The sequence below is a fragment of the Schistocerca serialis genome, chromosome 12, assembly GCF_023864345.2.
Source record: "Schistocerca serialis cubense isolate TAMUIC-IGC-003099 chromosome 12, iqSchSeri2.2, whole genome shotgun sequence".
Classification (NCBI taxonomy): Eukaryota; Metazoa; Arthropoda; class Insecta; order Orthoptera; family Acrididae; genus Schistocerca; species Schistocerca serialis.
The window spans coordinates 130,933,628-130,961,318 of NC_064649.1; the positions used below are offsets into that span (position 1 = coordinate 130,933,628).

Consider the following 27,691-nt stretch of genomic DNA (forward strand, 5'->3'; position numbering starts at 1 on the left):
GACACACAGTTCAGAAGATATGTCGTCACGAACACTGAGATGTGTGAAAAACTGCCACATCATGCAGGACATTTTAATTTATTCCTTCTTTACTAATTCTATTCACAACACATTTCACAGCTGTTATCCACATACAGCACTGAATGCACGTGCAAAATTACATAATTGCACAACACATACTTCAAGAGAAACACCTCATAAACATACAGTTGCATTAAACCAAAACTGCAGGGCTAAGTTCAATAGAGATACAGGTGAAATGTGTGTACAAAAACAAAAAAAATGGGTCTGAGCCTTATGGGACTTAACTTCTGAGGTCATCAGTCCCCTAGAACTTAGAACTACGTAAAACCTAACTAACCTAAGGACATCACACACATCCATGCTCGAGGCAGGATTTGAACCTGTGACCGTAGTGGTCGTGCGGTTCCAGACTGTAGCGCCTAGAACCGCTTGGCCACTCCGGCCAGCTGTGTACAAGAACATGTGAAATATGTTACATGTTGTTGTTGTTGTTGTTGTTGTTGTCTTCAGTCCTGAGACTGGTTTGATGCAGCTCACCATGCTACTCTATCCTGTGCAATCTGCTTCATCTCCCAGTACCTACTGCAGCCTACATCCTTCTGAATCTGCTTAGTGTATTCATCTCTTGGTCTCCCTCTACGATTTTTACCCTCCACGCTGCCCTCTAATACTAAACTGGTGAACCCTTGATGCGTCAGAACATGTCCTACCACTTCAGCATTCTTCTGTAGCACCACATTTCGAAAGCTTCTATTCTCTTCTTGTCCAAATTATTTATTGTCCATGTTTCACTTCCATACATGGCTACACTCCATACAAATACTTACAGAAACAACTTCCTGACACTTAAATCTATAGTCGATGTTAACAAATTTCTCTTCTTCAGAAACGCTTTCCTTGCCATTGCCAGTCTACATTTTATATCCTCTCTACTTCGACCATCATCAGTTATTTTGCCCCCCAAATAGCAAAACTCATTTACTACTTTAAGTGTCTCATTTCCTAATCTAATTCCCTCAGCATCACCCGACTTAATTTTGACTACATTCCATTATCCTCGTTTTGCTTTTGTTGATGTTCATCTTATATCCTCCCTTCAAGACACTGTCCATTCCGCTCAACTGCTCTTCCAAGTCCTTTGCTGTCTCTGACAGAATTACAATGTCATTGGCGAACCTCAAAGTTTTTACTTCTTCTCCATGAATTTTAATACCTACTCCGAATTTTTCTTTCGTTTCCTTTACTGCTTGCTCAATATACAGATTGAATAGCATTGGGGAGAGGCTACAACCCTGTCTTACTCCCTTCCCAACCATTGCTTCCGTTTCATGTCCCTCGACTCTTATAACTGCCATCTGCTTTCTGTACAAATTATAAATAGCCTTTCGCTCCCTATATTTTACCTCTGCCACCTTCAGAATTTGAAAGAGAGTATTCCAGTCAACATTCACAGTAGTTATGATCTGCAAATAAATACTGTAGGAGTAACAACCATCAGCCTCAAGTTTGGGTTGAGATGAAATGTAGAAAGAGAAGGAGACAGGAGAAGATGGACAGAGAGTGGGAAGGCGGACATGCATAGAGATAGGGCAGAGGAGGAGATGGGCAGAGGGGAGAGGATGAAATGGAAAAAGGGGGGGGGGGGGGTGGAGCAGATGGGCACAGGGGTAGAGGGAGATAGGCAGAGAGAGGGGCAGACAGAGACGGACAGAGAGTGCAGGGTGTAGGATGGAGGAGATGGACTACTAGAAGCCTGGAATATACACACTCCTGAGCAACACTGAGTACTAAGGTAGTAATTGATGTAATGAGAAGTACCCTCTACCATGCATTTCAAAGTGGTGTACAAAAAATATATATATATATATATAAAAAAAAAACAAAGATGATGTGACTTACCAAATGAAAGTGCTGGCAGGTCGACAGACACACAAACAAACACAAACATACACACAAAATTCAAGCTTTCGCAACCAACGGCCGCCTCATCAGGAAAGAGGGAAGGAGAGGGAAAGAAGAAAGGATGTGGGTTTTAAGGGAGAGGGTAAGGAGTCATTCCAATCCCGGGAGCGGAAAGACTTACCTTAGGGGGAAAAAAGGACAGGTATACACTCGCATACACACACATATCCATCCGCACATACACATGACACAAGCAGACATTTGTAAAGGCAAAGAGTTAGGGCAGAGATGTCAGTCGAGGCGGAAGTACATAGGCAAAGATGTTGTTGGATGACAGGTGAGGTATGAGCGGCAGAAACTTGAAATTAGTGGAGGTTGAGGCCTGGAGGGTAACGAGAAGAGAGGATATACTGAAGGGCAAGTTCCCATCTCCGGAGTTCTGACAGGTTGGTGTTAGTGGGAAGTATCCAGATAACCCGGACGGTGTAACACTGTGCCAAGATGTGCTGGCCGTGCACCGAGGCATGTTTAGCCACAGAGTGATCCTCATCACCAACAAACACTGTCTGCCTGTGTCCATTCATGCGAATGGACAGTTTGTTGCTGGTCATTCCCACATAGAAAGCTTCACAGTGTAGGCAGGTCAGTTGGTAAATCACGTGGGTGCTTTCACACGTGGCTCTGCCTTTGATCGTGTACACCTTCCGGGTTACAGGACTGGAGTAGGTGGTGGTGGGAGGGTGCATGGGACAGGTTTTACACAGGGGGTGGTTACAAGGGTATAAGCCAGAGGGTAGGGAAGGTGGTTTGGGGATTTCATAGGGATGAACCAAGAGGTTACGAAGGTTAGGTGGACGGCGGAAAGACACTCTTGGTGGAGTGGGGAGGATTTCATGAAGGATGGATCTCATTTCAGGGCAGGATTTGAGGAAGTCGTATCCCTGCTGGAGAGCCACATTCAGAATCTGATCCAGTCCCGGAAAGTATCCTGTCACAAGTGGGGCACTCTTGGGGTTCTTCTGTGGGAGGTTCTGGGTTTGAGGGGATGAGGAAGTGGCTCTGGTTATTTGCTTCTGTACCAGGTCGGGAGGGTAGTTGCGGGATGCGAAAGCTGTTTTCAGGTTGTTGGTGTAATGGTTCAGGGCTTCCGGACTGGAGCAGATTCGTTTGCCACGAAGACCTAGGCTGTAGGGAAGGGACCGTTTGATGTGGAATGGGTGGCAGCTGTCATAATGGAGGTACTGTTGTTTGTTGGTGGGTTTGATGTGGACGGACGTGTGAAGCTGGCCATTGGACAGGTGGAAGTCAACGTCAAGGAAAGTGACATGGGATTTGGAGTAGGACCAGGTGAATCTGATGGAACCAAAGGAGTTGAGGTTGGAGAGGAAATTCTGGAGTTCTTCTTCACTGTGGGTCCAGATCATGAAGATGCCATCAATAAATCTGTACCAAACTTTGGGTTGGCAGGCTTGGGTAACCAAGAAGGGTTCCTCTAAGCGACCCATAAATAGGTTGGCGTACGAGGGGGCCATCCTGGTACCCATGGCTGTTCCCTTTAGTTGTTGGTATGTCTGGCCTTCAAAAGTGAAGAAGTTGTGGGTCAGGATGAAGCTGGCTAAGGTAATGAGGAAAGAGGTTTTAGGTAGGGTGGCAGGTGATCGGCGTGAAAGGAAGTGCTCCATCGCAGCGAGGCCCTGGACGTGCGGAATATTTGTGTATAGGGAAGTGGCATCAATGGTTACAAGGATGGTTTCTGGGGGTAACAGATTGGGTAAGGATTCCAGGCGTTCGAGAAAGTGGTTGGTGTCTTTGATGAAGGATGGGAGACTGCATGTAATGGGTTGAAGGTGTTGATCTACGTAGGCAGAGATACGTTCTGTGGGGGCTTGGTAACCAGCTACAATGGGCCGGCCGGGATGATTGGGTTTGTGAATTTTAGGAAGAAGGTAGGGGAGCGGGGTGTCGGTGGAGTCAGGAGGTTGATGGAGTCAGGTGAAAGGTTTTGCAGGGGGCCTAAGGTTCTGGGGATTCCTTGAAGCTCCGCCTGGACATGAGGAAAAGCAAAAATCAGCACAAATGTGCAATAAATAAATAAATGAAAATAAAAACTATAGAAATGAACAGACTGTCACCATGTATAAGAAATGAATGTAATTAGGAGACTAAAAACCTGAAATCAAATTTTATCAATGAAAAGTATTTTGAAAGTTACTGACATACTTTCATTGATTTCCTCACTTGGATAACTGGGCTGAATTAGGGACACACATGTCACTGAAGTGGTGTCCAAATAAAGACTTAGAGCCAGCTGTTGAAACACTTGAAATTAATGTTGTTATAAATGTTTTAATAAATTAATATTAACAACACATATTGTTTTTAAGTGAATTTTGACCTTATGCACTAACTAAATATTGCAGCTGCTTAAAAAAATGTTAGAAAAGTAAGTTGAGCAGTGCTATCATATCAGGCAGTTGGAATTGGTTCATGGAAATTGTTCTCCATAAAACTTTATATCACTACAGCTGACATATTAGTCTTGATGGAATCAGCAACAGTATTCATATTTAAAATAATTCTCAATTATTCTTCAGTTTCAGCTGCACATTGTTAATTACATGACCTGTTATAATCACTCTGGATAATCTTCAAATCTAAGTAGTTGCAAGTGTTAAACTCTCATATTTGATTTGATTTTAATTAATTAGTTTATTTAACCTGATCTTATTAAGGCCATCAGGCTCTGCCTTACATCAGACAAGGCTTTCACACATATAGTACCAGTTTTACATCTCAGTTACCTAACCTGGTGGCAGTTTTATCATCTGAAGTGTGATGTGACTGTAGAACTATGCCTGCTGAAGCCACATACTAGGGACTGTGTCTGAATCTAGCACACACCTGATATGTCTCACACTTCACTAACACATATGCTTCAGAAAAATTATGTGGATGTAGGTTTCTGTAGTCAATAACGTGTAAGAACAACACTCTTCTGCATTCTGAACTGAGGATTGTTGTTACACTAAATTAACATATCGATGTAACAATTAATAGTAGGTCTTGCAATAAACATGTGTTACAAGACCAGTTCAATAAGCACTTATGCTAGAAGGTAGGTGTAATTGGTAATGCAGACTGGTGTTATGATGGTGTGCCTCCATTTGACAACACTACGGACTTGCCCATCATTTTAGTGATTCGTGCTATGTTGTTTTTGATGAAATACAAGAAAGTTTCTCTATCTTTTTTATGGGAAACTGTGTGATGAGATAAAAATTAGATACAGTTTATAGTTGTGTTTTACCATCAATGATAACAGCTACATACTGGTTCGATGAATCTAAACATTGATAAGCGTTCCGTTTTGATTAGCACCACCCAGGACAACTGACAGATGTGGATACCAAAACGTCACAGTAAAATTCCACAACAAAATTCCCACTGCTCAATGAACCAAGCCGTGCAGATTAGTAGAAGTCATGGAAGAGTAGGTCCAGATAATAAATGGTATTTTACATGATAATTAAGTGATGAAATATATTTGGACCTGTGGGTGGTCATGATCACATGACAATGGACAACAAGAAACTGTTGCTTCAAAGCTGTGTTTGGAATATTTAACCTGTACAACTTTTTGTGTCAAATTGTCACCATTGACTAAACTGGATTCATCACTGTACTCCCAAAAATGAGCAACAATTGCAATGATGGGTTGGTCGAGATGAATCTGTTCAAATAAAGTTGAAAAGAATCTATTTGGCTAGAAAAAACTGTGGCTTTAGCGATCTGAAGGGCATCACACTCATAATTTCTTAGAAAAAGGAAAAACAATCACTGGACAATACTATATGAGATATTAGATAATGCCAACATGGAATTAAAGAAAGAATGGTTGATTTGGTTGAGAAGAAACTGCTGTTTTACCACAATACCACACTAGTCAATTCATCTGGAACCATTACCACAAAACTTCATGAACAGTGTTACGGATGGCTCCCACACACCTTTTATTCACTTGACTTGGCTCCTTGCAATTTTTTTCTTCCTAAAATAAAGAAACAGTTAAAAAATAACTCTGCTCAAATCAGAACATTGTCACTGAGACAGAATGGTATTTCACACAGCTTGAGAAATTCCTATTTTTTGGAGGTGTTACAAAAATACATGGATGTTGGAACATCATATCATTGAAAGCGGACTATTCTGAAAGATAAATAATTTGTAACTGCAAAAAGTTGCATTGTCCCTATTACACATACATATTGAACTGGCCTATGAAGTTTCACACATGATACACAAATCACATTATGCATTTAGGTCACACTGTGTGTGTACCTTATTCCATAATGAAAGACATGTTCAACCAAACACTCACTGAGCTGACACATTTCTTCCCCATCAAACAATTAAACAAATCACAATTTTCCCAAACACCAATGGAGCATACTAACACATTATGCAATATGAGTTAAACTTTAGTGAAACATTTGTATTTCAGGTATTAGCAGTACCAATTAACTTCTTCAATAAAGTAAGATTTTAATATAATGGAAGGAAACATTCCACGTGGGAAAAATTATATATAAAAACAAAGATGAGGTGACTTACCGAACAAAAGCGCTGGCAGGTCGATAGACACACAAACAAACACAAACATACACACAAAATTCACAAAATTGCGAAAGCTTGAATTTTGTGTGTATGTTTGTGTTTGTTTGTGTGTCTATCGACCTGCCAGCGCTTTTGTTCGGTAAGTCACCTCATCTTTGTTTTTATATATAAAAGTAAGATTTTAGGTTGATCTGTAACCAAAGGTGTAGAGAGAGGATTTACAAAACAAATGATAAAAATATAAAAATATAAGATCAGTAGAGCAGCTAGTATTACTGAATGATATATTTTAAACATGAGTTTTTATTAAATTTTATAAACATATTCATGTACAACACATTTCAGTCTCATTAACATACAAAGTGGTATAAACGTGTTTAAATATGAAACAATGTTAAAATTTTCAGACTACACTAAAAGGTTTCAATATCTTTGACGTGTTAAAACAAACTGCACAGTAAATGGTGCATGCACCTATGCTATAGCGTCTGTAATTTTGTGATGGACATTTTAAAAATTGTGCACCCATGACATTGACTGTGTAATTAGAAGTTGATCATGCGTAATAGATCAATCTTCCAGAGTCCATATAAAACATGTTACAAAAAAATTAGTCAGTGACAAGGTGGTATTTTCATAAAAAGTATAAGACAAAGTTTATTAATTTCCTAACACAGCCCTAGGCAAAAATATGTTTGCATATGACTCTAAAGTCATCTGGTAATGACAAAACTTAATCTAGTATCATTAATTCATATTTAAATTCAAGATTTAACAAATACAGTGCCAAAATGACTCGCCTGGTATGATCCATGGAATTCATAAAAGTGTCAATAATTTGTGGTAACATTATCCTCATCGAAATACGGATGTGAAGAACTATCAAGCAGTTGTCAGTGTCCCTGAAAAAGAGAAAAGCAGTGAGACATCTTATAGGCACCAAAAATAACTGTTAATAATATATAAAAGGTAGCAGCTAACCAGGAAAACAATGAAGCAATTGTAGTGTGGTAAAGTGTGAAAAGAAGTTTAAGGCTTACGAAGTCATTGACAATGAGGTCATTACAGAGAAAAGCACTAGACTAGATGTAAAAAGGTTTGGAAAGATAATCAGTTCTGTTCTTTTCAGAGGAACTGTCCCAGCATTTTCATTAAAAGACTGAGGGAAACCTCACAAAACCAAAATCTGGATGGGTGGATGTGGATTTGAACAATAGTGATATGACTGTGAAGTGGAATCACAGATAAACTGAGGCAAGTGAGACCTCAGATACTGATGCACAAGAACTGTTCAGCACTGCAGATGGTGGTTGTAAAAAATCATGTAATGTGGTTGTAAAAAATCATGTAATGTCAGAGGAAGGAATCACTTCCAAACTCCAAAGTGCTTCCAGAAGTCCACATATCGCGATGACTGTGTGTAAAAAGAACAGGATGCAACTGTTGATCGACTCTGCATACGTCACACATTCACACATTTCTGTAGTGAGTGTAAGTGATGCTCGAGGTGGAGTAAAGAGCAGCACCACTGGACAGTGGACGATTGGAAACAAATTATTTGGAGTGACAAATTACTCTATACCCTGTGGAAATCCAACAGAAGGGTTTTAGTTTGGCGAATTACTAGCGAATGTTATCTGCAATCGTGTGTAGTGCCATCAGTGAAGTACACAGGAGGTAGTGTTACTGTACGGGGGTGTATTTCATGGTTAGGGTGTGATCTCTTTATTTTGCATAAGGAAATGCAAAATGCAGAAGGATGTGAACACATTTTATGGTATTGTGTACTGTGTACAGGAGAAATAGATTTTTTTTTTTTTAGTGGTGGTTTAGGGCGCAAAACATCTAAGGTCATAAGTGCCCAGTATAGAACCATAGCACGCTGGGACTCCGAGGTAAAAAACTGTTTCGAGGTCCAATACAGAAAGGAAGAAAAAACAAATCTAAAACATCAAGACGTTACGGAAGAGTATCTAAAAGATGGCGACAAGACACTGGAGTCACCAAGTAGAAATCAAATCTCTTTCGTCGTATTACTGCTTTTAAAAAAAAACTTAAACGTGAGCCACAGCTCGCATGTCATCAGCTAAAATGTCCGGCAAAGCGGGCGGCAGCCTGACCCTGAGACATAAGTGGCTAAAATAGGGGTGGAGGATCAGGAAATGTCTGACTGTTAATGGCTGGCTACAGGAAGGACAGCTGGGTGCAGGGTCACCACTCAACAAGTGGCGGTGACTAAAGCGGCAGTGCCCTATTCACAACTGAGTTAACATTACTTCCTCACGGCGAGATGGCCGGGAGAAAGTCAACCAGACTGTTGGGAGAGGTTTGACTTCTCTGGGTTTGTTCCCATGAAGGGAGCACCAATGGTCATGCCAAAGTGACGTGATACACGAATAGAGAAAAGTTGAATATCTTGCAAGGGAACAGAATAAGAGGTGGGCAGACCGATATGGACTGTAGCCATGGCTGCATCATCAGCAGTGTCATTCCCAGGCACACCAACATGGCCAGGAACCCACATGAACATCACTTGGACTCCCCCATCCGGGAAAAAATGGAGGCAGTCCCGGATCCGTCGAAGGATGGGGTGAACTGGATCTGGATCATCCAGACTCTTAAGGGCACTGTGCGAGTCAGAGCATATCACACAGCGAGTGAGCTGGTGCCTCCGGGCGTAGTGAACAGCCTAATAGAGGGCAAAAAGCTCAGCGGTAAAAATTGTGCACTGGTTGAGAAGTCGTTATTGAAACTTATCATCCCTGATGACAAAAGCACAGCCAACACCGTGGGCGGACTTGGAAACATCAGTGTACAAAAATATGCTATCGGCAAGTTGTGAGCGAAGTTCGAGAAATTCACAGCGATAGGTCAGCTCGAGAGACAAATCCTTCGGGGATGTGCTGAGGTCAAAAGAAACACAAACCTGTGCCTGAAGCCATTCAGAAAGTGGCAGGAAGTGTGAACTGCTGCTGCTGAAGCAGGTGACGAAAGTGGATGCCGGGAGGCCACAGTGAAGAAATGTACATCTCGTATTGACGGTGAAGAATGTCATCAAAAGAAGGGTCTAAGGTTGGGTGGCCTGGCATGGAAGAAAGCCGACACGCATACGTACTGAGTAGGATGTCATGCCGGCAAGACAGTGGTAGTTCACCGGCTTCTGCGTAGAGACTCTCAACTGGGCTAGTACGGAAGGCACCGGTGGCGAGATGGATCCCCAGATGGTGTATTGTATTTAGACAGTGTACGATAGACAGCCATGCAAACGAGTAGACAATGCATCCATAATCCAACTTGGAGCAGACAAGAGATCGATAGAGGCGGAGGAGGACAGTCCTGTCAGCTCCCCGAGAGGTACCACTCAATTGAAACAGTTTGGAAGTGATGACTGTGTCAGCATGACAATGCAGCCTGTCACAAAGCAGCATCTGTGAGCAGCAGTTTGTGGAACAAACAGTCCTGCAATGGACAGGCCTGCCTAGAGTCCTGACCTGAACCCAATGGAACATCTTTGGACAAGCGAGAATGTTGACTTTGCCCCAGACTGCAGTGTCCAACATCACTACCTTCTCCAGCTCCGGCTCTTGACGAAGGATGGGCTCTCATTTCTCCATAAACAGTCAGACACATCACTGAAACTGTCCCTGGCAGAGTTCGAGCCATCAGAAAGGTAAAGTATTGAAACACACTATATTAATGTCCACTAATGTGTGTCCTGATCAGATAGAGTAAATGCAGGTATATCAATGTGCATAAAAAAAATGGCTGATTTTTCAAAACATAAAGATGTGAAACAATGATTTCTCCAATATATTGTTCCTTCTACAAGCTGCTACAGATATTTGTGTGTGTGTGTGTGTGTGTGTGTGTGTTGAGCTATGTCGACTTACAGGATATAGAGGCTGTCACAAACCAGCATAGTGATAATGAAAACAATGAATTCCAAAGTAGTGGTGGTTATTTTCAACCATTTCCACACTATTTCCTCTTTTGCAACCCAGCACACTTCTAGTTGTTGTGGTGTCTTTCTGCTTCAGAACTTTTCTACTTTAACTGGACTCATATGAGTAGCAAATTTAAGTAACAGTGATGACACAGTCCTAGCTTTCAGTACTATCAATTTGGGAATGCGTCTCTTTTTTTAACACAAATTTATTATATTTCAAATTTATGATGACTTTCTTATTTTTCTTCATGTTTTTTATTTTTTCATCATCATCACTGTCCTCCCTCCTCCTCCTCCTCCTCCTCCTTCCCTCTTTCTTCTTCATAATCTTTATCTCTCCCCATTTCTTTTCCCGCTAACCTAGGCTTTTCCAATGATGCCCTATGGGGCACAAGCACTGCACAGTTAGTGATGGCTAAGTGCCAGGCAGCTCTGTTACAAGTGTTCTACACATGTATGTACCACTTGGCCAACCTTGCCCATGTTTGTTCAGCTGGTACAGAGTTGTCACATATGCTACAGCTGAGCTGCCTGACTGCCCCAATGTCAGCTGTCTGCCCACCTGTGCCTGCGGGCTGCCTACCACTGGCCACATAAGCTGCAAAAGCCTACACTAATCTATTCTTTACATCTCATTCCATCCTTAAAATCTCTGGACTGTGGACTGAAACTGATGCAGCACTTACCAGCTTACCATCTTGGACCTCCTATTCCCTACTCTCTGAAACCTCCCCCTTCATATTTGTCTTACCCTGATCCTCACAAGAGGTGGGACCCTCTCATCCTGGGGCCTAAGTGAGCTGTCCCTTTTCCACCTTAACCAACCCCCCCCCCCCCCCCCCTCCATCTGTCCCCTCCTTCAGAAAGAAACTATTAGTTCCAAAACCTAGGACAGTGTCATTACTTTTACTTTTATATTTGTCAAATAATGACCAGCAATTATGTTTCATAATTTATGTTTTCTCAATTGAATTTTTTGATGATACAAAAAGAACATGTTCTTATTCTGGCAACACAATCTGATCCTTCCACACCAATCTTGAAGTCCGTAGACTGGAAAGTAACACACAATAGCAATGGGAGTGGCAATGTTTAGTGGGCTCATCAGTATCAGAAATAAGCACAACAGGGAGGTAACAGAAATAGCTCAATTACATGGAAAAACCAGCTGGAAAGATAGTGACTGTACAAGCATGATGTATGAAAGAATGGTAAGTATGTGAGATGAAATGACAAACACGCAACAGATACACCAGTCACAACCTGTTCTATGTAGAGGGTTCAAATCCTTGATCAGGTATACAGATTTAGGCTTTCTGTCATTTTTCTAAATTGATTAAGGTGAATGGCATGATAGTTCTTTTCAAGAAGACACAGTCAGTTTTCTTCGGTTCACCTCGCCATTAATGTCCGCATTGGAACATTAATCTCTATCTTCCTGCCTTGCTGTCTATACTATGCAGGAGAACACAATGGAACCCAATAAGTCTCAATAGATTATATGAGTTACTAGTTGAATATTTTTATATAAGGAATCTACTATAATTTCACTATAAACTAATTGGATAGTGATATATCAAAAGTCATTGTTTCAATTGCTCAAGTACAGTTAACAAACACATTGTAACTAAAAACATTACAAAATAATTATTATCTCTATGCTGCATAGATAGTGCAAATTTTAGACTGTTCTGATCTTCATAGCAAAAATTTATTTTAATACTTATAATACTGAAAGAAGTAGCAGAAATATAAATATAAGGAATTACAATAGCAAATATCGGAAAGTCCCGGATGGAATAACAACAACAGCAGCACGTCCCTCCAATCCCAACAATGCTGCTACTAATCTTTTCCCCTTCTATACTCCTCTCCTCAACCAAAGGCCCCCCCCCCCCCCCACACACACACAACATCCTCCGGACAGTGCACCTGTCCCCACCACATCCCTGCATGCTCCCACAGGCGGCACAGCATCTTCCCCCACCCCTACCCTGTGTTCCCCTCCCCTCTTCCCACTCCCTGCCTCCTCCTTACCCCACCCCCACCCCAGGAGATTACTACTCCTATCAGATGCTGTCACAGTCAGGCTCCAGTGTACAGAGACAGTGGACATATGCTTGTGAATTGTGCTTATGTGAATGTGTGTGTTTTTTCTATCTCAGAAAAAGGACTTTGTCTGAAAGCTTAATATTTTAGCAATCTTTTTCATTGTGCCAGTCTGTGATTCAATGTCTTCTGCACCTGGTGGACTGTAGGAATTGAAATATCTTGCAGAAATGTGATGTTTACTGGTTTTTTGGCCTTGCATCCATAAATAGAAATAATTATTCACCCTTACACCGTAAATACTACTAAGTACAGAAAAAAATCAATGTTTGAAAATACTGGAGCTACAACTTTACTTCTGCCCTTTATTTTCTCAAAGTTTGGGGCTTTATTGTGAGCATCTTACAAAAAAATTACATTTCAACGTGTTGGCCATCGCTGGCCATTACTTTCTCCCATCTTTCAGGCAGCATACAAATCCCACAGCGGAAGAACTGAGCGTCTTTTGAGAAGATGCATGCACCGATCCAATTTTGCAATTGTTCATATGACAGGAAGTGCTGGGCAGCCAGGTCGTGTGCCATTGAACTAAAAAGTTGGTAGTCCATGGGAACAATGTCTGGAGAATACAGCGGGTGGGGTAGGACTTCCCATTTCAACGCTTCCAGGTATGTTTTGGCAGGTTTTGCAACATGGGGTCTGAGCCGTGTAAGGGGAACAAGGGGGAAACAAATGGTAGCACCAAATTTTTTCTTTTAACAGGGTTGCTTTATTGGAGTGAACAGTTACACTAATTCTCAATCTTTCAAAATCAGTTTTAGTTCTTTAAGGCAAGCAGCTGTGATTAATCAAAACAACAAACACTTTTAATACAGTAGCAAAGGGCAAGCCGGGAAGACAATGAAATTTAAATAACAACTCTCCACAAATATAGCTTCACAGGTAAGATTAAATTTATGATTGTTAAAAATTTTTTTAAAACTTTCAACAAATATCCCTTAATGCCTTTAGTAAAACAATAAATGATAGCCCTAATGAGAAAGTGCAATTCACCCCAACATTTCCATAGATCATAGACACAAGTTGCACAATTTAACCCCAAGGATTTGGCAAGATAAAATTTCCCCAAAACATAAAAGATAAACCATTACACTAAAATGGTGCATCAGTTATCAACATAAAAATTCACAAGGAGCCCAAGGCTAAATTTTAACATTTCTGACATTGCAGCAGTAGGCAAGATAAAATTAGCTCAGTTAACAAAATACAATTACACCAAAACTCAAATACAAGTTAAAATTTAACACACACGGCGACAGCTGCCAGCTTACAATAGTTCAAAACATTATTCAATCTCATAGGTGCGTAGATGTCATTATCGAGGGGAGTGTGCGAACCAACTTGAAGCAACTATAACATGGCATAGACCAAATTACAGATTCGGCAGTCTATGCAGAGAAGTCGGCAAGAAACGGTAAACAAGTCAGGAAACTATCACCGTCGCCCACATACACACTCTCGACTCTCGCACGGGCACAGAGGAGCCAACCTTAAGCCAGGGAGATAGGACAGGCAGGGTGCAAAAAAAAAAAAACAATTCGTCACGGGGCCCTTTGAACCACTGGATGGGAACTACCAAAATTCACTCACCTTAAACTTTATGTACGATGCCCGGGTGAGGAAATGGGAAATCATATGGGCACAGGCCAGCAAAAAACCCCAGACAAACACAGAGAATCCCATAAATTCCAAAACATAATTTAATCAATTATCCCCCAAAACCCCGGAACTTGGCACAAGTGAAATTACGGGCCACAGGATCCAAAGGCGCTCTGCAGAAGCGTAAGGAGGGAAAAGGTTGAACAAAGTTCTGCAATGGCACAATAGAACACCAAGGAAAACACACTAAGTAAGGTTCATCACCCTACAGAATGCTGAGAAACACGAACACTGGGGTTTGCCCACAATTCCGACACAATCATAACAACAAAGATAATCTTCTTAACCATAGCACACTGAAACACACAAACAGCACCAAACTTCCGAGGACGGAAAAGTACTCCCCTGTAAACTATATCCGGGAGCAGCACAGCCACAAGCTCCTGCCGAGGCGCGGTCCAGGGAAATTGCCGCGAGAAAGATGATCCAGCACGAGTATCGTCACCCAGACCTCAGCGAGGCACAGTCAGACAGGGCATGAAAGCTGGTAATCAGGCGACGACTCCAACCACCGACACGGGGAGCAGCAAGCAGAGGGACCCACCGTCCAACGCAAAAGGCAATGCTCGCGCCCGAACTTGACTGCCCACGCACACTCCACTGGGCAGAGACGGCGCCACCCGCCCCCTGGAGGCGCCCCGAAACGGAGAAAGAAACACCACTCGGAGGCCCAACGATCGAGAATCGATCGGGAATACCGCCACCGCGGCACAGGGTTGAGCACTGTCATGCTGCAAAATCACCTTTTCATGTTATCGCTGTATTGTGGCCGTTTGTCTTTCAGTGATTGGCTCAAACACATCAATTGCTTTCAATAACGATCTCCTGTGATTGATCCCATCGGTTGCAGTAGCATCGAAAGCTTTCTCTCTTTCACAACCTTGCCGGTCTTCAACATCAAAAGCACCATTCTTGAAGCGTGGAAACCATTTTCTTCAAAGTTCTGTCACTAACAGGCGTCTCATCATAGGTCTTACCCAGCTTTTTATGATCCTCAGCCGCATATTTTTTCATATCAAAGAAGAAAATTAAAACCTCCCACAGATGACAAGAATTGGGCTCGTAAGTTGACATATTCAGCCGAGAATAACTTTAAGATGCAATAAAAAATCAACAAATATTTTGATGGCGTTATGTTCTCACATGACTAAGCTTACTGTATGACACTTACGACCTGTGCCAGTACTTTCCACTAACTCCGTCTACTGCTAAATGGCAGAAGCAAAGTTGTAGACCTAATATAATTTAGGAATTAAAGATACCAACCATTTCTCAGATGTGCAAATTCTGTATGTGTCCCCACTCCTACCATAAACCTTGCTTGTCACCATTGATGACAACTCCCTCTATATCAACATTCCCAAAGTACATGGTCTTTTTGCTGCTAAACATTACCTCTGATAGCATTTACCCAATTCCAAGCCTCCTTCTGCTGCTGAAAATTACCTCAACCGGTATTCACCTGATTCCAAACATATGTCCCTCTTGCTCACCGCCATCATCTTGACAGTTACAAACAACTAATTTACTCTGAAAGGCAGGCAAAAAAACAGATCAGCGGTACAGCCATGGGAACCAGGATGGCTCCTTCATACATCAGCCTTTCCATCGGTCGCTTCGAGTGGGCTTTTTCTGGGTTCTAAAAGCCTTCAGCCCCTGGTTTGGTTCAGATATATTGATGAAATCTTTGCCATATGGACTGACCTGAGAATGAATGGCCTGTTTAAATTCTTGTCTGCCTTATTCCAAATCTCATGCCACTTTCTTCAATGTTGACCTCATACTCATTGAGGGTCCGTCACACACTTCTGTTCACATTAAACTTACAAACAAACAACAGCACTTATATTCTGACAGCTGCAGTCCTTTCCGTGGCAAATGTTCCCTCCCATACAGCCTTGGCATTTGAGGTGAACGTATTTACTCAGATACAGACTCTTTACAGCAAGAATACAACATGCTCACCTCAACCTTCACTGGACGTAATTACCCCACCAGCCTTGTTCAAAAGCCATCATATCCAATTCTAGTACTGCTCATCCCTCCAAAATACAAAGTGTTTCAAAATGAATATACGAGTTTTAAGGCTTTGTAGCACATATTACATTCACCTCACAATTATAAATAATACACCAAATGAAAGAGAAACACAAACAATTTTTCTTACAATTATTCAGTGTGAACACGATCACACATTGAGTCGATAGACGAGTTTTTCCGAAATCTTGATCAATGTGACAGGAGTAACTGTTGCAATAACAGTGTTTCTAAAGTCAGATAGATCAACTGGTATCAGAGGCACATACACATGAGCACATGAGCACATCAGATTGTGTGCAAATGTGGAGGTCATGCACAAAATGCTATGTCAACTGGCCCCTTGCGCCCAATCAATCGGTCAGATACAATGTCGTTTAACCAGTCGCGTACTGAGTTATGCCAGTGAGGTGGCGCACCATCTTGCTCCCAAATAAAGATCTGTTGTTCAGCTTCTTCCCATTGACACACAGGCCACAGCTGTAGCACATCCAGACAAGAAACATCAGTTACAGTTGATTCCCTGAAAATGAAAGGCCCATAAACTTTCCGCGGGTATATTTCTTGGGGCTAAGCCTGAAAGACTCGCACTCGTTCAACATTTTTTCAGTCACTCTTTGTCATTCCATACTCTTCCCATTGTGCACAGGTACACAAACGAAACTGTTTGAATTGCTCTTTCATTTGGTGTATTACTTACAATTGTAAGTTGAATGTAATAAATGCTACAATGCCTTAAAACTGGTATGTTCATTTTGAAACACACTGTACACCTACTGTCAGTCAGTATTATCCTGATGTTGGATGCATTAATCATCTACTTGAAAAAGGCTATGACGTCCTAAAATGATATCCCGAAATGAGGTCCATTCGCACAACATTTTGCCCGCCACACATGAAATAGTTTTTCATCCCCACCTCTCTGTAATATCCTGGTCAGACCCTATGCTCCTTCTGCATGCATGTTCCTACCATACGGCTCTGACCCCTGTGACCATCACCAATGCAAGACTTGCCCAATGCACCCTTCTACCACAACATATACCAGACCTGAAACTATAAGGGATGATCAAAAAGTTTCTGTTTGAAGGCCATACAGTCCAGAATCAGTAGGCCAATTAGGCAAAATGACAGTGAGCACTGAGGCAATTATCACACCCATGCACGGGGTTGAAGATAGCCATTTGGTAAAACACTGTGTCCTGTGTGAAGTAGTCTGTAATTGCCTGCTGCACATCCTTATGTGACAGAAATCGTCCTTCTTTCAAGGCCTTTTCTAAGGGATCATGTGCATGATAATCACATGGGGAGAGGTCAGGACTACAGGGCAGGTCCTCGAGTGTCACCCACTCGAGTTGGCACAAATTCTGGATTACGACATTTGCGATGCCCGGGACTTCGAATCACGACCAGCACGAAATACGGCACAGCATTCCACAATGGTAGTTTTTGACAGACATGCTGTCCTATACACATTCTTCACTCTTTGATGTATGTCTAACAATGCTTGTCCTCCGACAGCATTTCGTGATAATGTCATCACAGTTCACATTTCCACATTTACTGCATGCTCTATGGAAAGTAGAGATGGGCAAACTCATTCATCCTTGGGAACTAGTTCACTGCTGATTGTTCTTTTTTGGGAACCGTTCATTTTTACTCGTTCACCGTTCATTTGTGCTTGGTATATGGTTCTTATGAAAAAATGAAAATTAGTAGGGTAGGTGACTGAAGGATGGAGGGCACCAAGAGGGGACACTTGCCTCGCCCCTGGAGTATAGAGTTTCTCTTTATTACAGAATTCTTACACACTTTCAGAAGTAATTTCTGTGATCTTGCAGAGCCTCTAGTTTAGCCAACTGTAGCGTTGTGTGGCTGATCGCAGGGAAATAATATAGGGCGGCGCACGGAAAACCGGCCCCGAGTACAGACTGCTCGCCAATTACGGACGATGTGTTGCCCGTTATGAGCAGATACAACAAACAGACAAACATGTAATAATTAGGCAGTGAACAAATAACAAGCTAATACAAGCAACAATGGCGAAACAATCAATGATGATGCGTAGAGATCTGGAGAAGAGAACATGAAAATCTCACGCGATGCGCATGGGCTATAGCACATGTAGTCTTGTAAACCTGTTGGTGGCTGTTTCCCAACTTAATAGACCACAAGTGTCTTGTATAAAATTCTTCGTTTCTACTTCCACTGCATAGCTATGCTACGTTGTAAACAATAATCGTTTACACCCTATATATACTTCACATTGTCTCTGAGTTCGCAGGCGAACTAGATTTTATGGAAGCATAAAATAAAATGTGGTTTTCTCATCATACTTGCGTCACACGCTTAGTAAAAATTAGGTTTTTATGTTGCATTATTAAAGTTAAACCAGCAATAATAATAATAATAATAATAATAATAAAGTTCGCAGTACTAAAGTTTTTGGTTTGGAAGCTCCTTCTGAACAAATGTTTTTGAGATAATAAGTAAATACGATTTTATGGCAATCTATGTCTTTTCAAATGGAGAGGCACTGCTTTTCCTACTGAGCCAAAATGACCCACAACCCACTTTTCCCTTTTTTTCAAAGAAACCTATTTAGCAGGTAATGCAAATTGGAAACAACCAAACTTAAAAATAATTAGAGCCTTCCTAAATGTAATGTTTCGTATATGAAAGATGCACCAAAATCGTTTTATATGAATTTTCTTACACTAAAAATTAAGCAAATTATTGAAAGTTAGTTGCTAGATCAAGTCGATGAAACCAAAAAATATATGAATAACAAAAAAAACTTGCCTTGTTATAAGTCTATCTTCTGCTGTTCATCGATATAATGAAGTGAGCTGATATGCCCTTTTGTTACCTGAAAAGACGTACCTATTACATACAACGTAATTTTTATGTAATTTACGTAACTATAAAATACTTTTTGATTACGAGTTGTGGACGCTGAATAGCCAGAACCAAGCGCAAGAACAGTTTGGAACACGTGTAAAATGGGCGAGCGCAGTGAATGAAACGAACAACTGGATACTGAACTAACTAGGAGCAGACGGCAGTGGAAATGAGACAGGTGGTCATGCAAAGAACGAAGAATGCGGTCGAGGGAGACCGAGACTGACACAAGCACACGACCGAGGCTGGAACGAGAACTGCCGAAGTGACCGCCGCGACCGAAATGAACTAGTGAGCTATGAACCAATCGTTCCTCGTTCCCAGGAACTATAAGTAGACCGCCGCGACCAAAGTGAACTATGAACCGATCGTTCCTTGGAATTCGTTCCTCGGCCCTTTCGTTCATCTTGGTGAACCGTTCCTTTGCACCCGTTCGTTCACGAACTACCCATCTGTAATGGAAAGACACGAAATGCCACACCAGACCCTTGTCTACATGTCAGTGCTTGTATACCTGCACTGGAATCACGCAATGTCGCACATACGCTGCAGCAACATCCTCAAATGGAAGCTTTTTGATCGCCTCTTACATCAAAGGGACAGCCACCTATGAAACGACACGTGTCACGTATAAGCTATTACGCTAACAGCATTCAGCCTTCTTCACTAGTATGAATACCACTGTGGTGCCACATATCAATATCACCCTACTGGTATCTTTAAGATGGAGACCGAATTCCGAGTTTCTATCAGATACCGGTAGCACTGCAGGGGATCTGGTGGACACAACAGTGTACATCCACTGAGTCACTCCTCCAGGGGCTCTGGACTACGAGCAGCCTCTGCCACTGCAGTATATGAAGGACGGTGGCATCTCAATGGGTCACTCTCACTTGTAGCCCCTTTGCTACGTGATGCTACGCAGACATTGCCTAATCGTGGCTCTGACAACATTGTTCGTGCTGTAGTGCAGGTAGCTACTTCCTCGTCAACACTGAGAGGTGGACAGTACTTCTTGTTGTATTATTTGTAATAAGTCTTCCTACGCTTGAAGAAATACAACTTAAGTAAATCTTCTGTTTACTGTGTTAACTTGTTCGCTAATGCCGGCCAGGGTGGCCGAGCGGTTCTAGGCGCTACAGTCTGGAACCACGCGACCGCTACGGCCGCAGGTTCGAATCCTGCCTCGGGCATGGATGTGTGTGATGTCCTTAGGTTAGTTAGGTTTAAGTAGTTCTAAGTTCTAGGGGACTGATGACCTCAGAAGTTAAGTCCCATAGTGCTCAGAGCCATTTGAACCATTTTTTTGTTCACTAATCATTTCTGTTCCTGTCCTGCTTTCCTGTGATGACAGGTGTTGCACCACTCCATAGCCCATCTCTCCTTCCCACTGTGTACAAAGGCATACACAACTACTACAATTGCGACGAATGGGCATAGACAGAGGGTGCGTACCGGTAAAACATAATATCCCATTGCACAGCATGCTCTGCAACATGGCAGTCATGATCTCAGCACTTGCTTCACCAGACCTGCCATCTGGACTCTTCCCTCAGACACCACTTTCTCAAAACTCCGTACGTGGAAATTGGCGTTACAACATATGCTCGATTTGCGCCACCTGCCTGGCCTAAATTTACATTAATTTCTGGGGTGTCAGTTTTTCTTTTCAGTACCTACTATTCTTTGTGGTCCCTTTTATTTTTCTGTATCCTTTATTTTCTGACCAATATATTTTTCCCCCACCTCCGTCATCTGTCTGTTATGTATGATGCAATTACCTTTCCACTCTTACTGACTCTTGCACAATGTTTTTAGTAGTATACTCTCTCTTGATTATTACCCCATCATCTACCTTTAAGTTCTCAGATCTCATCTGGCACAGGCACCAACGTAACTCTCCCCAGTTCCTAAACTTCGCCTAGTCCTTTTTCTCCATCCCTCTTCCTTTCCCTTCAAACCTTCTACCACTTGGTGAGTAGATTTTTCATCTGTCCATATTATACTACAATCAAATACAGGCTGTTACAAAAAAAAAAAAGCCCACCCAGTTTAGTGAGACTGTATCTTCTGCATGAATGAAGATAGACACCTGCGGTAAATTTTAGCTTACACACAGAACTACAAAGTATTTATTTTCAAAATAACCATATGACTGTGCACGATGTATCTTCTACATTCATTCACATACAAAGTTGTGAAGTTTTCACAGTTACATTCAGGATCAGTGTTTTCATTTACCTTTCATAAATGATCAGTTTGCCCTTTCACTGCACACACAAGATCCAAATGACATTCAAACTCAACCCACACTTTTGCGAGCATATCCGGAGTTACTGTATTCACTGCTGTTGCTGTGGAGTGTTGCAGTTTACACAAAAAATGTTGGACGAGGAGGCCTACAGACAGAGCCTTTCACAACACCCTTCCCTCCTTTCCCCAACCATCCTTCCCCGGAATATCATCAGGCAACCGCAAATGCCAGTGGTGTAATGCAAGATCTCTGCACACATTACAGCTGATCAACTGTTTTGAGGCAGTTCACTGTTAAGAAATATTCTTACATGTGGTGCTCTTTTCAGTTGAAAAATGAAATGCCTGTTCTACTGCACTGTCATCTCGGTTCACCGCATCTTGGGTATTGAACAAATGAGAGAGTTACTAGGTCCGTCAGGATGATAACTTGCAATATCCGTACGATCTGGCAGCTAGAGTCAAGGTAAACTTTTAGCTTCAACAGAAAGTTAAAATTCACTCCAAGTACGAGGGTTGGAACTTTAATAGTGCCAACTATTTATTTACAGCTCGTGCAAAATAGATACGTTTTTCAAAGTTTTACTGACCTTCAAAGTAGTCACTAGCATTGTGTATGACCCGTTGCCAGCAATATGGAAGGTGTAGGATACTCTTAGCAGTGCCAGTTGTGTTGACAGTTCGAGCGGCGCGGTCTATTGCCTGACGAATTTGTAGCAGTTCTGAAGCAAATGTCGAGAAGTGTTTCCTTCAGTATAGAAATCGAGTTGAACTTAGGAGGGCTTAAGTCAGGGGAGTGCAGTAGGTGGTATAGCGCTTAGCAGCCCCATCAGTCAAACAAATCAGTAACAGCTTGCACTGTACGTGGAAAATGATGGTCAAGTCAAGCAGAAAGTGTCATCACTTTTGTCTCTATGCTGTTCATTTTTGGAACACAACCTATGACCAGCTTAGAGGCAGAAGTGATGACACTTTCTGCAGGAACTGACCATCATTTTGCAGGACAATGCTCAAGCACGTACAGTGCAAGCTGTTACTGATTTGTTTGACTGATGGGGCTGCTAAGTGCTATACCACCCACTGGTCTCTCCTGACTTAAGCCCTCGTAAGTTCAACTCGATTTGTAAACTGAAGGAAACACTTCTCGACATTCGCTTCAGAACTGCTACAAATTCGTCAGGCAATAGACCGCGCCGCTCGAACTGTCAACACAACTGGCACCGCTAAGAGTATCCTACGACTTCCCCATCACTGTCAACAAATTATACACAATGCTGATGACTACATTGAAGGTCAGTAAAACTTTGAATCAGCATAAAAAAAGGTTAAGGGCAGATTAAGATCAATGTGAAAGACAATAGTGTTAGTTGTCAGCAAGTTGCCATATTTTGGTTTGAGAAAGTGCATTACTAAGTAATAACATCTGTCCCTCTCCACAGCTGGGTGATCAGTTAGACAGCTGCCATGCGGAGGACCCAGGTTTGATTTCCGATACGGCCAAATTTTTTTGAGAGGGCTGGTAAGGGACGCACTGAGCCTCATGATGACATATGAGGAATATTCGAATGAGAAGTAGTGGATCCATGGTCTGGAAAGTCAGGAAAGGGTGACACGGTGGCTAGTTGACATCCCTTGGGCCTTCACAACCTGGAGGGGGAGCTCTTTTTTAAGCAATAATATCTAAAACATCATAACTGGATTATCAGTACTGGGTAGCTATCAGAGACTATGGTTTTCTTTAATTAATGAAGCAAAAACCTCCTGTAAGTCAGTTAGAACAGTCTTTTTCCCTTCATCTTTTGCCCAGTATTCAGTTCACTTTCACAATTGCTCGTGCCAAAAATCTGGATTTTATTTAGTTCTCCTAACACTAAAGTGCACCCACACTCACCTGCTCAGGTTCAGCAGATGGCCTGTTCTTTGTACATCTTGGCCAGCTCCGGACCCAGGTGCGGGAGGTCGTCCTCGCGCAGGACGCCGGGCGGCATGAAGCCTATGAGGCGGCTGGCGTGCTCCTTCAGCATGCGCAGGCGCTCCTCTTCTATCCTGCGTCGCCTGCAGTGCAATTGTAGTCCAGTGCGGTGAGATGGTATTCACAAATATATGTTTGTTATTATAGGTTATTCGTCTTGAGCTGACTCCAATGTAATTAAAAAGAATTACACCAGACACGTTTGCTTTTATTTACAAAGCATCTTCTGTGGTATTCTGTAAACTGGATACACACATTTGTACATTTATTTTTTATTTTTTGATTATACTGCAGTCCACTCACGACAGATAATCTATAATAACAGAAGTTAACAGCTGCTGCAGAATATGGCCAAACAAACAAATATATTATGGACACACTGTCAGGCATTTCCAAGTGGCCTCTACATGAAGTTTAGAAGGATTCATCTCAACCTGCATAAAACTATCCAACATATAAATTTTAACAATACTTGCAGATTACGTAATATATTAATGCACATGTTAAAAACAGTTCTGCCAGTGCACAAAAAACGAAACAAGTAGCTCAAAAATTTAGCTAAACAATGAAATCAACTCTCTTTATACCAAAAAGCAAACCCTAAATTGGGAACTATATACAGCACATCTTAATCTTACGAGTGTTCTGAAAAATACCACTGCTTTCTCCCATCTTGTTAGCAAGGTTGAAAATCGTACACATGCAGTGACAGAAAAAATGAAAAAAATTCACACAAGAAAGATTGAAAATTTAAAAGCTAGCAAGTTTAAAAGCTAAACAAACACCCAACACAGCCACAAATGACACCCAATCTAACACACACTATTTTGCATACAGAAGAAATAAAACTTCTTGAAAAAAGGTCTGAAACACAATGTCAGCACACAGATAGATGAAAAATACATAGAAAACCTCATAGCTGAATCAGAAATCATTCTCACACAGGAAACCAGAAATGAAACAAGTGAGGTAAGCACTGGTCTGATGAGAGAGCTAGTCAGTAATGAAATCAAAAACATAATAACACAGATGAAAGAAAACAGAAGAAACCAAAACGGTGCAGATTCCATAACACTGATAAAACTTAGAAAGAAACTACAAGAAAACAACACCATCATCAAAAAGGCACAAAGGAAACACAGTGGTTCTCATGGATAAAGAACAATACATCAGTAAGACACAAGAGTTCATCACGAAAAATAAAATTATAAAATTAAAATCAGATCCAACAAACAGATTCTAAACGAAGCTGAGAAACCCTCTGAAAGACATTGGACATACAATAGAAAACAATGAAAAAGAAAAACTGGTACAAATAAATCCCAGTGCACCTTCCCTCTGATGCCAACCAAAGCTACATAAGAGAGATCTCCCCCATCAGAGCTATTGTGAATTATAGAAATGCTACCACTTACCCACTTGCAAGATACATGTTGAAAATCTTATCAGAAAACTACAAATTACAAGAAGACAGGAATATAAGAAACACCACACAATTGATTCAGTACATAAAAGACGTACAAATTCCTCCTCTCATTTGATGTAGAGAATATGTATTCCAATATACCAATACCTGAAACAATAAATGTTATAGAACAAAACCTTAAGACACACAGTACACTCCCACATGAATACATAAAAAAAAACAGTCAGGCTTCTAGAGCTGATAACAGCACAGAACTATTTTCAGCTCAATAATGAATTCTATTTACACAGTGAAGGATTACCAATGGGATCTCCACTGTCTGAAACCATAGCAAATATATTTATTAACCATGTAGAACAGATTATATTTAAAAAAATAGTGCCAAACAGGTACAACATCATATACTGGATTTAATATATGGACGATATCTTGTGTCTGATAGAAAAACCAAACAATAAAATTGACCAGTTAAACACAGACATAAATTCTGTTGATGATGAGATACATTTTACAATAGAGAACGAGCAAAATAGACAAATTTCTTAGACATCACCATAAAGATTCAAAACAACCAACACACATTTGCCATATACCGAAACCGACAACAACAGACACAATTATACATGAGACATCACAACATCCCAATTCTCAAAAGCAGGCAGCACTTAGATACATGCTCCACAGACTAAACACAGTACCATTAGATACAGACAATTACAAAAAGGAAATGAATACTATAATACTAATAGCCACAAACAATGTATACAAAGAGAAATTAGTAACAAAGCTGAACAAGAAAATCAAGAAACAGAAAAGCACAAACACCCAATTGTCACCAACTACAGGACAAAATCACACACAAACAAATCCATAAAATACAAGAATAGAAACAACACAAAGTGTGAAAGAAACAGAAAGTAAAAGATGGTACACAATTACATGCAACCACAAATACGCACATAGAATATCCAATATTTAAAAAAAACGAGGCATAAAAATAGCACACCAAACCAACAACTCAATTCAGAAATACTTCCCAATAGGAAAAACTGATCTGTATCAGAAATCAGGAATATACCAACTGAAATGCAATAGATGTGATGGAAGATACATAGATCAAACCAGGAGGACATTTGACACCAGATACAAAGAACATGTAAGATCATGGATGTATAGGACAAATCATTCAACTTTTGCAGAACACTTACATCAACAACAACATAAAATTACAACCAGAGACACAGACGTGGAAATCATAAGGATAAACAACAACAAAAAACACCTCCTCACCTTTAAAAAAAAAAAAAAAAAAAAAACAGCTCTTATATAATCATATCATATTGGCAAACCACACTCTTTAAACTGATTGACCACTTAATATAACATTGAAAGTACACATATAACCACAGGCTTCATTTACCGCTATCATTCCCTCCCAGATCTGTCCCATAATCGCTGTCCAGGTCATCCTGTTGTTCCTCCCCCCACCCCCACCCCCCTGCAAAAAAACCTCCTCTCACATCTCTACCTACGTACAAATACAATTTCACTCCCCCCCCCCCCCCTCCACACACACACACACACACACACACAAAAATCGTTTCATAGGTTGGCAACACTGACAACATGGATGAAAACAAACAAAAAGGCATAAGCACTGCGGCAGTGATGAACAAAAAGCAGTTAATAAAGCCAATTGTAAATAGTGCAGCGCTGGAGAGCCTGTCAACACCAACCACTGCTAGCAAGAGGGGAAGAAGCAAATTGCGTAAAGATACACCAGAAGTAGCATGCAGACCAACTTTATAAAGAAAACGCTGTTTTTATCGTTAAAAAAAAGTATAAACGTGTGCATCCAATTTACAGAATACCACAGAAGATACTTTGTAAATAGAAGTAAAACACACCTGGTGTTAATTCTTTTCAATTACACTGCAGTCAGCTCAAGACAGATAACCTATAATAACAGATGTTAACGGCTGCTGCGGAAGATGGCTACACAAACAAACGTACATACTTATGTTACTAAGTACTTTGACTACGATGTTTGCAATCCTTACTGCTATGCTATTGAAAAGAGTGAATCAGAATTACAGATTTGATGTGAGTGCAACATGTGTCTAATTTATGAGCTATGAAATATGTACAAAATGCATTTTATGTGCAAATCAGTACCAGCTAAGTACAGTGTGCTCTTGACAAATTGTAATTTAAATTTCCTGCCATGTTATTTTTCTATCAGAGGTGGTTGTTGCTGCACTGCACTGCCAATTGTTTCTAGTAAACAACTGTAATGTCAAAACAATGTTGAAACAAAGTGCAGAGTATGATAAAACAGTTACGATTATCTGAGGCCTTCATGCTGTGCGCTCGGCAATAGATATAATTTGCTTCTTTAAATGTCCACAATCACTTCAGAAAAGTCAAAAAAAGGTCCTAGTGCAGCAGCAAGGAAGCATCACTCAAAAGATCGCATTGTGCTGATCACTGAAAACATCAAAAGAGATCACATGCCGATTTAGGGAAATCGGAAGCAATAATTCAAATCACTGGCAAAGATCATCGGTGCAAGTGAGCTGACAATGCATAGAACTACCAGTGATAATCTTCAACACAAACCCTAAACAATGAAGGTAAGATGAATGCTCTCGGAGACTGCTAGGGCCAGTCGAGTCAGTCGTTGGAGTTTGCTTGTGTGTCGATTGAAAAATGAACAAACCCCACGCAGCTGTCCACTGATGGTGCTGGGATACCACCAAAAATTGATTTGCTACACAAATATCAGCGCTGCCAGAATGATGGCTAAAGTGCGTAGACATTCATGGGGAATACATGTAACATAACCTGT

General features: G+C 41.1%; 1 protein-coding gene across 1 annotated transcript in view; it reads right to left on the bottom strand.

Moving 5' to 3' along the window:
* Positions 1 to 6,825: 6,825 nt before the first annotated feature.
* Positions 6,826 to 27,691, bottom strand: part of LOC126428171 (meiosis-specific nuclear structural protein 1-like) — a 99,447-nt gene continuing 78,581 nt past the window's right edge. Inside the window, exons 10-11 of the mRNA XM_050090084.1 lie at positions 23,337 to 23,500; positions 6,826 to 7,442 (exon numbers count right to left, since the gene is read on the bottom strand). Of these exons, the coding sequence (XP_049946041.1) occupies positions 23,347 to 23,500 (154 nt within the window). The 3' untranslated portion in view covers positions 6,826 to 7,442; positions 23,337 to 23,346. The remainder of the gene's footprint in view (positions 7,443 to 23,336; positions 23,501 to 27,691) is intronic.